We start from the raw sequence: 13,282 nt of genomic DNA, 5'->3' as shown, positions 1-13,282 counted from the left end.
ATTTAATAGCACACTCAGGCAGGTAATAACTTCCACCCTCCACAGGTAGACATTATTCTAAATACAAAATTATGCATACATTTATTCTGACAAATATTTTAGAAGGTTTATATTATGCCAGGTGCAGCTGGTGGCAGTGGGGATGTAGGGGTGACATTGGTTTTCTTGCACAGAAACCAGACTGACATTGCTCTCATATAGAGTTTGCATTCTAATTGACATGAAACATGGACAATATATAAGTAAACAAAATAAATAAGAGATAGTTTGATAATGACAAACAATATAAAGAAAATAACAGAGTGATATCTGGAGAGGTGAGGCCTAGGGTTCTATTTTTAATGAGGTCCTTAGGGACCTCCTCTTTGAGTCTGTGACTTTTGTGTTGAGATCTAAAGCATCCAAAAAAGCCAGCTATCGAAAAGCACAGGAAGAAACCTTTATAGGCAGAGGGAAGAGCAAATCCCCAAGCCCCCAGAAGAGAAACTGTATGGAATATTTTCGGAACAAAGAGAAGAGTTAAAGCATAAGGAACTGGAAGGAGAGCAGATGGGGATGAGATTGAAGAGGGGAGCAGGCATCGGGTCATGGAAAGCCTTCGCGAAATGGTAAAGAGTGTGCATTTCAAATGAAATGGGGAGCATTAGAAGGTTTGCAGCAAGGGAGTGAGTGACCTCATACGATTAAGACTCAGTCTTCTGTGTGGGGAAGGGACTATAATAAAAGCATGAGTGGTGAAAGTGAGTGACCTGTTAGGAGGCATTTGTCATAATCCAGGCGAGAGATGAGAGTGACTTGGAGAAGGGTAGGGCCTACAGTGTAAGGAGGATGCACTGAAACAGGAAGATAGTGTCATTTCTTATTTGACTTCCATGGAGCTGCAGATGGCAGTCTTACAGGGAATATATGAGGCCTTGATTCTCAGGAAACTGAGAATGGTGTGTACTTACAGTTTCAATCCCCAGACGTGAGTCTTAGAAAGTTTGTACTTGCTATATCTGTCATTTAGGGATGGAGCTATTAAATTTTGCATGAGATGGACCTAAAACTATTCCAGCTGAAATGAATGGTACTATTTTTCTGCATTGTCAAGAAGAGAATGCACACCTTTGGCACGGCTATAGCAAGTGCTCAAGGGCGCATTGGAGGGTAACAAAATAGCTAATAATGAATATCAGTGGGGAACTTAAAATAGCTGACCAGGCTTTAGGCTTTGCCCATCAGCTTGTTTCTTTTCCAGAACTTTTGTTTGTGAATTTAAAATAGTTATCTATTCTACTAGCTGAAATATCCCTGGTCTCTAGAAGGAATTCATTAAGATTTCATGTTAGTCTGCAAAGAAAACCACAACTGTCAGGTCCTCTGTCACCTAAGGGAATTTCAGGGCCATAGAACCGAACTCTGATGGGAAAGTCAGAGCTTTTATGAGTTTAGGTCTTTGCCCCCTTCCCAGTCTTATCTTTCGTATTTTACCCCTTTACTAATTGCATGGTAGCCACTCTGGTGGCTCCAGGCTGTTGTCAACAAGCTTTCAGGAATTTAAATGTAATTTTCCTTTTGTTCTAGAACATCTTTCCCCGACTTGCGTGGGTGTTTTCAGTGCCTACCTAACCGTCACTTCCAGAGGAGAGGCTCTCCTGACTTCACACTGGTTCAGGCCTCTGAGGGACGCGCTCTCGTAGCACTTTGTTATTTTCCTGCGTAACCGTTTTTACAGTTATTGCCCATCACATAATTGGCTGTTAAACGTCCCTGTCGCCAAATGAAGCGGGAGGGTCTTTGTCTTTCTCGTTCAACACTGTATGCCTAGTACCCAGATGAGTAAACAGGTGCCTGAATGCTATTAATGAATTAGTGAATTATTAATGAACGGCAAAGTGAACTGGCGCCTGGGCTAGGACAGTCGCTACTTCATGCTTCAAGCCCAACCCAAGCCGTCCCCCCCACGCCACACCCAGGCACACGCGCACACAACCTCTCCGCTACTCTCTGCTAGCCCATTTAGCATCCTGTGAAGATAAATTAGTGGGAGTTAGAACGTGAAAACCCAGCTTCCTCGGCGGACTTTGTGGAAGCGCCGAAAGTGCATTGAACAGAAGCAGCTTTGAAGAACAGAAGAGCAGACGGGCGGCGTGGTTCCCGCAGCTGTTCTCCCAGTGCCCGGCCTTGTCCACTGTCCCAGGGAGCCAGGCAGGCCGGCGGCTGGGCCTCGTCTAGCTCGGACTGTGTTCTCCCTTTTCTCTCCCTGTAGCACCGTGGCTGCCAGCATCAATGCCTTAGCAACGGTGACCTTTGAGGATTTTGTCAAGAGCTGTTTTCCCCATCTCTCCGACAAGCTGAGCACCTGGATCAGTAAAGGCTTATGTAGGTATAGCCAGTGGATCTCCATTCCATGTCGTGAAATGCACATGTGGTACATGTCAAACCCCTGCACCTGCTCTTCAGGACACACAGGCACCAGGGCACGTGAGATGCCTGAGGAATCACGTACAGGTTCTTACACTTGCAAAGATGCCAGCAGGGCCCGGGAACGAATGACCAGCTAGCTTACCTTTCGCCTCCCCTATTTTTGACACTCTTTTTGCGCTCACCCTACATTCCGGATTCATCACATGAGCGTCTTTTGGTTATGCTATGTATTGCTCATGTTAGGTCCTCTACATGGGAAGATATTCTGCTCACAGGCACTTTATAAAGCCAAATACTTTATTACCAAACTTCCAGTAACCTCACCTCAAACACTAATTTCTCTTTGGTTGATCATACAATTGCCTATTACATGTTTAATCACTATAATGCTTATTATCTTGAATTATAGTTTTACACAGCTCACTCCTAAGTATACACAAATTATATGCTTATTTACTTATTATAGAAAATGTAATTTAGAAAAATACACAAACTTTTAAAATAAAATTATAGCTATCTAATCCTGTCGCCTTTCTTTAGTTTAAAATTTAAAAATGTTTCTATTGTTACCTTTTTATTTTTAGCAAAAAACATTGGCTATTCGTGTGTAGTTTTTCTTTCAGATTGACTTCAAAATAATATATTGCGTGTCACCTAATTACCCTCACCTCCACGGGACTACATTAAACCTGAAAATTTATTTGGGAAGGACTGACATCTTCATAAGATTTACATCTTAAAAAAACACTATTTTAAAAAATTTAATGATATAAAAATTTCGATTCTAGATATTAATTATACTCATGTCTCTCTTTTCCTCCCGTTTGCCCCCCCATGTTCTCCCTCCCCTCCCCTCCCCCTTTTTCTTTGATGTTGTGAAGGAGATGCTTTCCCCGTATCTCCAAAACAGTTTATGATCAATGTGGAAAAGCTATCTGTTTTTGTTATATAAAGCATATATATTGCCACTTCCCCAACTACTATTGATTTTCAAAATCCTAATTGGTTTTCTAGAAAGTGTGGCATTGCCTGCTCCTACTGGCAGTTTCATCAGCGGCTTCTCTCGGCTGTTCTCTGTGGGCTGCTCGTCCTCTGCTTCCTTCAGCTTTTTTCCGGTTCCCAACTCTGTTCTTTTCCTCTGCTTACTTGAAGAAATCAAGGTTTTTTTCTTCAGTTAATTGAGTTCTCCACAAAGTTTTAATAATAAGAATTTTAATTCTGCTATTGTGTCTTATCCTTTACATTTTATTATAAAAATTAAATCATGCAAGCAAGGTTTAAGGACTTTTACCATGAATTCCCATGAATATGCCACCTGAATTCTCCATCTCGTTTGTTTCCTCGTGGCCTTTCTCTTGTGTGCTTCATTGAATTTATATATTTTTACATCATATTGAGATTGCCAAACAGTTTCTGAGTATGTTTTTTTTCTGGTTCTTAAGGTAAATTATTTCCAAAAAGCATACTGTTTACTTGAGCTTTTAGGTGAATGTATTTATTCCCTTGTTTGATGACTTTTGCCATGAATTCCATATAGTTTGTTTCCTTTTACTTATGCTTGAACAAGGAGAGATCAGTGCTGACCAGATGTTTGTTAACTGGTTAGTCAAATTGCCTGGATCTCTTTATTATCTTGCATAATGAGTTAGAGCTTATAGCAGGTGGGTGGGCATTACTCCCAGTACAATTCCCAATTTCTAGCAGATATTTATGAATATGCTACATTGAGATACAAGTTTCTTTCATGCCCATGGCCTATTGTCTGGTCCTCTGGGCCGATGTAACATGGGCAAAATCCACAGCATTTGCTGCAACTGTGGAGCTTTCTTTCCCTCTCACATTTATTGCTCTGTCTGTGGGTCCTTAGACTCCAGGTCTCTATACAACCCCCACCAACTTCCCTAAACTTCCTGCCTTGCAGGTTGCTATCGATTGCAATCCGGTGGAAGTATAAAGATTTGGGGAGAGGGAGGCTGAATGAATTCTCTAGTCAGCACAAAATTGTAGAAGCCCTGGACCGGGGGATGGCTGCCTAGAATCTCACTTGAACACGTAACTGTTGGTCCAGCAAGAGGGCCATCAGCTCCAGAGAGGCAGCATGTCCTTTGTTAATTTCTCCAGGAAGGGGAGGTTGCCCTCCGCCGGAAAGCGACGCAGAACCAGGGCAAACACTGTTTTCTGCAATCTGGTCTATTATCTTTAAAGGTAATGGGAACAATTTTAGAATTCTGAATAGTGTTTATTGATCAAACTTGGCTTTTAGTGTCGTGAGTTTCCTTAGTTTTTTGTGTGTTTTACTGAGAAGTTGGAAAATACAGCATAAAAGTTGCTAACCCGATTTAATTTTGAGTGAGTTCCTGGTTAGCCACAGTTTCATGTTGCTTTCACATGACAGCTTTCTTCCTGAGTCCTGGATAGGGAACTACTTGATGCTAGATTCCAGCTCACTCTGCCGGACCTAGGAGAGCGAGTTCTGGGGAGAAAATCCCCGAACTGCCCCTCTCCGGGCGTGCGATGCCCAGTAGGGAGGACAGTCCTCACTGACAGCCCTTCCGACGGGGCTTGCATCAGAGGCCTCCTGGGCAGGGGCTAAAGGGACCCCTCAAAGCCAGCTTGGGTGATGTAATGAGGTGTTTCCTTTTCAGGTATCTTATTTGGCGTGATGTGCACCTCCATGGCTGTGGCTGCATCTCTCATGGGTAGCGTTGTGCAGGTAATGAAAGAGGGAGAAGGCGCTTTTGATTTCACAGCAACGTTTTTTCCCTAACGTTTTGACTATTCTTCCAAGCCGCTCTTTAAGGCCAGGTCCAAAATAGACATCCACGTAAACTTCCACCAAAATCACTTTCAGGAGAAACTATATATAAAAAAAAGTAATAACGGGACTCAGTAGCAAGGTACACAGCTGTGCGTGGGCACGTGCTCACTTGCCTGCACGGCAGTGCCTGTGTATGTTCCAGAAGGACATGGAACAAGGCTATGGGTTGAAGCAAACTGGTTTAATGAAAACCCCTTGCAGTTCACCGGGCTTAATGGCTTAGAGGCTAAGAGGTGTGGAAATGCATTTGTCGAATCCCCTTAGTTTCCAAACGAGAGCCATAAAAGTGGGATATGGGATATGAATGTCCAGTGGCCTCCCGCCTGACCTCAACGCTTCAACACCCTTGTGTTCTGGATGAGATGTCAGCGGTGGGGTAACAGACAATTATTGTCAACATAATACAATTGCTCAAACAGCTGATCAACTATGTAAGATATGAAATATAAGTATAGATGGTACATTATATAAAAACTTTTTGATAAGATAGAAAATATAAACAAATCAATGAGTTCCAGCTTGAGGGAAAACTACTTCTACCAAATCAGTTACCTGTGTGTACACACACACAGAAGTCTGTTTGTATGTATTTTTATTTTTTTGCACACTGTTCATCATTGATCCCAGAGGGAGAAGTGGTTTCCAGAAAGCACGATTAATGGCACAGTCAGGACTAGGACTGAATTTTATCCCAAGTCCAAGAAAGAGGTGGTCCCCGTGGGTCACGAAGCCATGATTCTGATCTGCTTTCTCCGCAGGCTGCCCTCAGCATCCACGGCATGTGTGGGGGGCCGATGCTGGGCTTGTTCACGCTGGGAATCGTGTTTCCTTTCGTGAACTGGAAGGTAAGGATCCCGCACCTCTTTCCTCTCTCAGCTCTCATTCCTCCATGGAAAGGCGATGTGTCCTTGCCAGGCAAAAAGCAGTGGCCTCTTTGCATAGAACTAAACAAAACCCGAGCCCTCCTCTCTGACTTCAGTGAAGCTGTTTCAGAAGCAGAAGGCAGAGAAAGGGGTGCTCCTGAGACACCAAATGTCATGGCATCAAGGCTGATTCTTTAGGGCTTCAATTGTCTTCCCTAAAGTAAGGGCCCACAGGATGAAATTGAAAATGGATGGTGAATTCAGAAGTAGGTTTGTTAAAACACAGTTTTTAAAACTTAAAAAAATATATGTAAATTTCTTTTATATTTTTACCTAAATTATAACTAATTTAGTTAATGAACTAATTTAAGGAGGAAGAGGAGACATGCCCTGTGTACTCTGAGAGCTGGATCCTCTTGGTTTGCTGGCTGACAAACTAATAGTTTGTTTTTAAGTACATGTTGATTGGATGACTGTAGTAAGTATAAATCGAAATGAACATTATTTGGAAAAATAAAATAATATTTAAAAATTTTAAAAATACTTATATTTTAAATATCATAATGTTTTCAGCCTAGCATGTTGCTTTTTAACATTATTTCAATTTATTCACTTATATGCATGAAGTTTTAGAAAGTCTTCGACTGCAGAAAACCTGACTCTGCATATTTTTAATATACTATGGGGTGCTCGAGAAAGCCTGAGGAAATGGTGTACCTAATGAGGTCCCTGCGGCTTCCTGACCATTACTGGCCTCTATTCTCGATAAATCTTACAGGGCTAGGTAAAGAGAGCGGATAGACAGGGAACACTTAGGAATCCGCAGTGCTTCCCTGCAGTCCTATTAGAAGACATTTTGTTTTAATCAGCTCTTCTGATATTGAGGTTGACAAGGGTCATGTTGTCCTTGGAGAGGTAGTATGAGGGAAGGCAATTTCTTAGTCACAAAAGAACTAACAGCTAGCTACATGACATCTTAGTGTATTCTGAACATTAATTTATGTATGTGAGTGAATTACGGTCCTTCCATTTAGTCAGGGAAACCACCTCGTTCTGGATGAAAGATAGTAAGCATTGCAAATGTGTATCACCTCTCCCCTTGTCATCGGCCGTGGTGGCTGATCTTACTAATCAGTCCCGCTCTCCTTCCACAGAATGGGGGTGCAGCCTCATAATTCTCAGCAAGGCTCTCAAGGCTGCTCCTCTGAGTCGGCAGGGGTTGAACCTATTGCGACCCACTCGCCTTGCACGGTGGGCTAGCGGTCAGCACACCGCACCTTTCCCACCAAAGCCAGCCATCTTCCCGTTTCTGGTATGGCCTGCAAGCTAAAACCGATCTGACGTTCTTAAAAGCTGTTGGAGGGAAATCAGAATAATAAATACTGTCTCATGACACATGAATAGTATATAAATTCATGTTTCAGTGCCCATACACTTTACTGGGACACAGCTACTCTCCTTTGTTTATTGTCTATGGCTGTTTTTGTGCTGCGATGGCAGAACTGAGTAGCTGTGACAGCCCCGCAGGGCTACGAAGCCTAAAATGTTTATTAGCTGGCTGTTTATAATAGCGGTTTGCAGACCTCTAGTTTACATCAAGGTACAACTATTCAAATTATGCGCATTGCTTTAGTTTTCTCAAATAACAATGAACAGAGCATTCCGGTGCTGTTACTGGAGAGTCTTTATGGTGATAGAGAAACCAACGGGTTGCTTTCTCTCGCAGAGAAGGCTCAGCTATCCAGGAGACACCAGGAGCATCCAGGTTTTATTTTCCAGTGGTGCTGGTCTTTGCTAAACTGGCTGCCTCCTTTACAGGGAAAGTGACTTTTCACTGTTTATCAGGAGATATAACCCTTAAGGAAAAGACTAGTAAATACATATGCTAGAATTTAGACTCAACACTCCGCACCTGGGAGTCAGACACTCTGCCAGGATCGCTCAGAAAAGCATAGAGCGTCTGTATCCTAGCTTATCATAACCATCAATGAAAAGTGACTACGCTGTCCCCCTTATCCGAGGTTTTCCAAAACATCTGAAACTCGGCTGCTGGGAACTGAGGTTTCAACAGCTTTCTAAGGGATAAGCGGGAGGAAGAAGCCAAATGGAGAGAAAAAAATTCCTGCTAGGAATCTAAATATGGTGATCACTGTAAAACTATCCCATGTTTCCATTTAAGGAACAAGTTATTTCTAAGGAAAGCAGCGTTGTGAGAGTCGGAAGGAAGGCAGTTTGAGTGCACTGTTTCCAGAATAGTGGCTAAAATTTGGGGTGGAAAGCCAGAATCTCCAAGGCACAGTACTCACCTCAATACGCTTTCAATGGCTTTGTCCAATCTCTCATTAACTCTTCCTTTCCTTCATCAAGGGTGCACTAGGAGGCCTTCTGACGGGAATCATCTTGGCATTTTGGGTGGCCATCGGGGGCTTCATTTATCCTGCACCAGCCTCCAAGACATGGCCCTTGCCTTTATCGACCAACCAGTGTGTCCCATTAAACGTGACGGAATTAGTGCCCCCGGTGCTGTCCAGCAGGTATGGTGACTCCACAGATGGTGGTAAGTCCCAGAGAGTGGGTCCCCAAGATAGAGGAAAGTGCGCTCTTCAGCGATCTGTCTGAAAAGACCGATGCTGCTTTCCTGGGAGACTCCCTCCGGGCGGCACCCGGCGTTGCCCGGTGCCCCGCAGGGCTCCTGCTTTCTGGGGACATCCACTCCTCTGCAAGCCAGTGGGGGAGTAAACGCGGCAGAAAGGTTAGCTGGAGGTATGAGTGCAAAACAGAAAACATAGTGAAAAGTGTGAAAACAGGATATGAAGATCATAGTGTTTTTAACAGATAAAGGCTCTGAGTAGAATAGGTTTGTGAGCAGTGTGGAGAGTGACTGTGGACACACTGAGGCAGGAGCACTGCTGTGAATTTAGTTTCTATCTCATCTGGACAGGGCTTAGCAAGGGTTTCCCTGTCTGTTTCTGGCTGGGATAAGTAATTTAAGATAACAAAATACAGGAGGTAATGCGGTACAGGGGGAAGACCATCAGCTGCGATCAGAAATACCTGGGTTTGGATTTTGGTTTTATGATTTATCCATGCTACATCTTTGCACAAGTTAGTACCTTGTCACTTTTTGATTTCTCACAGTCCTTGGGGAAGGTAATAATTCTTTACTGAGACTTTGAGAGGCATTAAATTATATTATTTATATCTCTATATTAAATTTTATCTATATATCTATATATTAAATTCTAACTATCTACCCATCCATCATCTATCTCTCTATATAAAGAGCCAGAGCCAGAGAGAGAAATGAGGGAGAGGGGGAGAGAGAGGGCGAGCCAGGTGCGCTATACCTGACGTGAGTGTGCATTTTCACATATAACTGCTCCTGAGTAGGTGGCCCTTTCTATATAATGTATGAGCGCTCCATTATCTTGCTTTGATTTGCCTTGAGTTTCATCTAATTTAGAGTCATTCCTCTCCAAAATCTTATGGACAAACAACATCAACCTGTTTATAGTCCCCGGGTCTATCATGTTGTTTCCCCTTCTTGCCTTTGCTTATAGTACCCTTTTCTTTGCTTGGTTCACTCCTAACCGTTGCTTTAAAATAAACTGAGGTGTCATTTCACACATCAGCTTGGGTCTGATACCCTCGCTAATACCCCAGAAGCCTCTGTTTCTGTGACACCGAGGTAGTGCCAGTCCGTTCTGTCAGCTCCTACATGCAGACTTTGTGGCCTGCTCATCTTTTACTCCTCCATGCATGCCACAATTTCTGGCACTAAATCTGGGCTTAATAAACGTCTGAAGAATAAATAATACAAAAGAAATGGAAGGCACGGTTCTCATTGAAATCATGATTCAGTAGCAATGTTTGTAATTCGGGAATGGACGGGACAGAGTGGCATACAAGACACAGTCTACCTTTGAGTCTTCAAAAACTAATCAAATGGCGAAAGTTACGCTTCGGGATTTTGAGCGATGCCAGGCCTTAAAGGGAACCCTCGGCAGGTCTCTAAATCCCTGTGAATGGTGACACCAGAACCCACAGAACTGGCGACGTGCGCTGTCCTCCACAGGCCTCCGATCGCCGACAGCTGGTACTCCATCTCCTACCTCTACTACAGCGCGGTGGGCTGCCTGGGATGCGTTGCCGCCGGGATAGTCATCAGCTTCATCACAGGTTGGCTACATGGACCTTCTCTTTGGGGCCAAGGAAGACAGGGCTAGTTTCATGCATTGGTGGACGAGGTGCCTGTCTTACTGGGGTGATTTGGGTCCACCACAAAAATCCCCTCTTCCCAGAGAGATGTATCTACTCTCCAAACTGACATGCAAAAACACCCCTTGTTATCTATATTATTCATATATATATCTAATGCATATGAGCAATACATGATTAATATATATATAACATATATGATTAATAATCCATAACATGTTTTTAAATATCTCCCATATATTATGGGGGTGGGGGATGTTTAGACAATGGCCTCCAGAGGCCTGAGTATGAAAAACCCTTCACAATATAACAATTAGTAAGGAAGGTTAAGTATTAGGAGTGATTCTTTTTCCCTTCATCCCAGTAGGAGGCAGGGATTTTGTGCATGACCTCCTTACTCCCTTGTAGACATTTAAAAACTCCCACCCCTCCGAGAGGTTACTAATTTCTGTCTATTAACCCTTCAGGACTGTTTCTACCCTTATTCTAAGAAGCGACTGACTTCTCAAGTTGACGATGCCTCAGTCCTCAAAGGAAGTCCTGGGAGTGTGTGACCCCCTAACCCACCTGCTCTTTCATTAACAGGTCACCAAAGTGGCAAGGAGATCCAGCCGATGCTAATTAGACCAGTGTGCAATCTGTTTTGCTTTTGGTCTAAGAAATATAAAACCCTGTGCTGGTGTGGAGTTCAGCACGACCGTGGGACGGAGCAGGTGAGCTGATGCCCGAGCTTCTCAGAAGCAGGCACTGGCTCGGGGGTTCCCCTTCGCCCATGAAGCCATCTGTAAGGGTGGGCGTGGGGAGGGAAGGAGTGAATATTAGAACTGAAAGAATCTGGGTTGCAACTCCAGTTATCTCAGCTAATTAGCTTTTAAGCAAGTCATTATGTGGTAGCTAAACGTGCCTTTGGGCTAAGTTGTCTTTGCAAGTGATCAATTTCCAAAGTTCCTTTTAACCCCTCTGAGGGTGAATTCTAGAAAAAATAGGAACAGAAGCAGCAGGAACCCCCCCCCTCCATAACCAGGAGAACTGCTCTGGCCGGGCGGGGCTGGGGACCTGTCCAGGAGCAAGTGGGGTCACTTCATCCAACGACCAGACTGTGGGCAGACCACATGGGGCTCACTGCCCCGATGCAGCAGGGGCGGGGCACTGCGGGCACCGGGGACTGCCCCCCTCAGAGAGGATGGCATGCATTGGGGCGCGTTCCCGCCGGAGCCTTCTGGGGGTGGGAGGGAAGCGGGTGGAAGCGGGCCGCTCCGTCCATCAGTGCGGGAAGGGCGTCGCTCTCCCAGCGCCGTCGGGTGCTCGGAGGCCGCAGGGCCTGGGGGCGGCAGTGCTTCCTGTTGTCTGCAGCTGGCCTGTGTCTGTCTGTCCTCTCGGCTTGGCTGATGGCAGGCGTGTTTTGTTTTTTTTGTTCTTTCTTTTTTTCTGTTTTAGATGGGACTTACTATTCTTTCAGTACCCTAGGACAGGGACTTCTCGTCCTGAGTACGTTCTAGAAGAACCAAGTTCCTTACTAGTTGACATGTTGAGCTTCCTGGGCGGGAGCTTCCTGAAGTAAAGGATGCACCCCGCCTGCGGCTGCGGGCGGCCCCTGCCCTCAGGGCTGAGCCGGGAGGGAGGTGGAGGTGTCCCCGCGGGCCCCGCTGCCAGACTCACTGAGCAAACCTCCAGCAACACCCGGCGCGCTGTGCATGCCCACTGGGTTACTCTCTGGTCTTATCACATTAGAAATGGTACCTGCACGGACTGAGGCACCCGGGTTACCAACTGGAAATATTTGTGTCGTTTCTTCGTCCCTGGGTTGGTTTCGGATTGCATCAGGGCCATCTCTCTAACACGTGTCTTTCCATTTTCCTCAGGACAACCTTGAGAACGGCGGCGCCTGGAAGCAGGGGACCGAACCCGTCTTACAGAACGGGCTCAGGAGAGGAAGCCGGGCCCACGTGTCAGGCTGCGATCCCAAGGACAAAGGCCACGACAACATGGCATTTGAGAGGATCACGCGTTTCTAAGGCAGCACATGCACGCACACGCACACACACACGCACACACATGCACACACAGAGAGGCCACATACTTCTTGCCTATTGGTCAGTAGGCTTGTGTAGTTGCCGTTGTTAGAAGACAAGTGTCTAATGTCTATTTATACTTATTTATAACTAGAAATAAAATGACTGCTCCCCAGGATATTCTTTGGAAGACCCAAACTTTCAGGTGAGAAAAAAGAGCCGAGCCGTAAGTGCCCTGGCGACTTCCTTCTTGAATAAATTCCGACTGGGTTTCATCATAGTACGAGGAGTCAGCCTCTTTGCCTTGTGTCGTATTAAACTTCCTTTTATTGGTAGTTTCTTTCACCAGCAAATATCTTGGAGTTTACAGGCAGGAGGCGGCAGGGGATAAGCATGTTAAACGCTTCTCTGTCTCTGCTGATAAAACAAGGCAACGGCGCCCACCCCACCCCCATGCCTCACACACGTGCACACTTTGCACATCCCGCATCCCGGCTCCAGGTGGCACCCAGAGCTGCCGCTCTCCCGCCCCGGGCCCTCCGCCAGTCATCCCTGCCACCGCAGCTGTCCTGTCCAAGCCCTAAACATAACTGCTCGGCACAGCAGGGAGGCCGGGCGCCCGGTTAGTGAAAGCAATTATACCTAAATGGCTGTTCAGTGTAGTATTTGTTTTTTTCTTCAACCTTACAGTGAAAAATTGCCTGTGCTCAACAAGAAGTTGGGTAAAGAAGAAAGGGATGTCCTGGAGGAGGCTGCCAGGACAGCACTGTACAAAAAGACCTTGCAAACAGTTTACCGGCCCGCAGGGGCTTTCACGAGCCACAGGTTATTTCTTTGATGCAAAATCCCTTGTCCACAGGATTTACGTTCCGCTCATTCCGCTCACACATGCGAGCTGTGTTCCGCCAGGCGAAAGCAGTAGAAGATTTTAAAAGCCGAACTCTGATAAATGATTTTTAAAG

At 45.1% G+C, this 13,282-nt stretch overlaps 1 protein-coding gene across 1 annotated transcript in view; it reads left to right on the top strand.

The window, feature by feature from the left end:
* Positions 1–12,980, top strand: part of SLC5A12 (solute carrier family 5 member 12) — a 28,495-nt gene extending 15,515 nt beyond the window's left edge. The window contains exons 9-15 of the mRNA XM_081154129.1: positions 2,252–2,364; positions 5,055–5,122; positions 5,986–6,072; positions 8,458–8,624; positions 10,166–10,269; positions 10,894–11,021; positions 12,171–12,980. Coding sequence (XP_081010255.1) covers positions 2,252–2,364; positions 5,055–5,122; positions 5,986–6,072; positions 8,458–8,624; positions 10,166–10,269; positions 10,894–11,021; positions 12,171–12,323 — 820 coding nt within the window. The 3' untranslated portion in view covers positions 12,324–12,980. The remainder of the gene's footprint in view (positions 1–2,251; positions 2,365–5,054; positions 5,123–5,985; positions 6,073–8,457; positions 8,625–10,165; positions 10,270–10,893; positions 11,022–12,170) is intronic.
* The last annotated feature ends 302 nt before the right edge of the window (positions 12,981–13,282 follow it).

Source organism: Miniopterus schreibersii (assembly GCF_964146895.1).
Source record: "Miniopterus schreibersii genome assembly, chromosome: 12".
NCBI lineage: Eukaryota > Metazoa > Chordata > Mammalia > Chiroptera > Miniopteridae > Miniopterus > Miniopterus schreibersii.
Note: the sequence above shows the minus strand (reverse complement) of the source record. Positions and strands in the feature narration are given on the sequence as shown.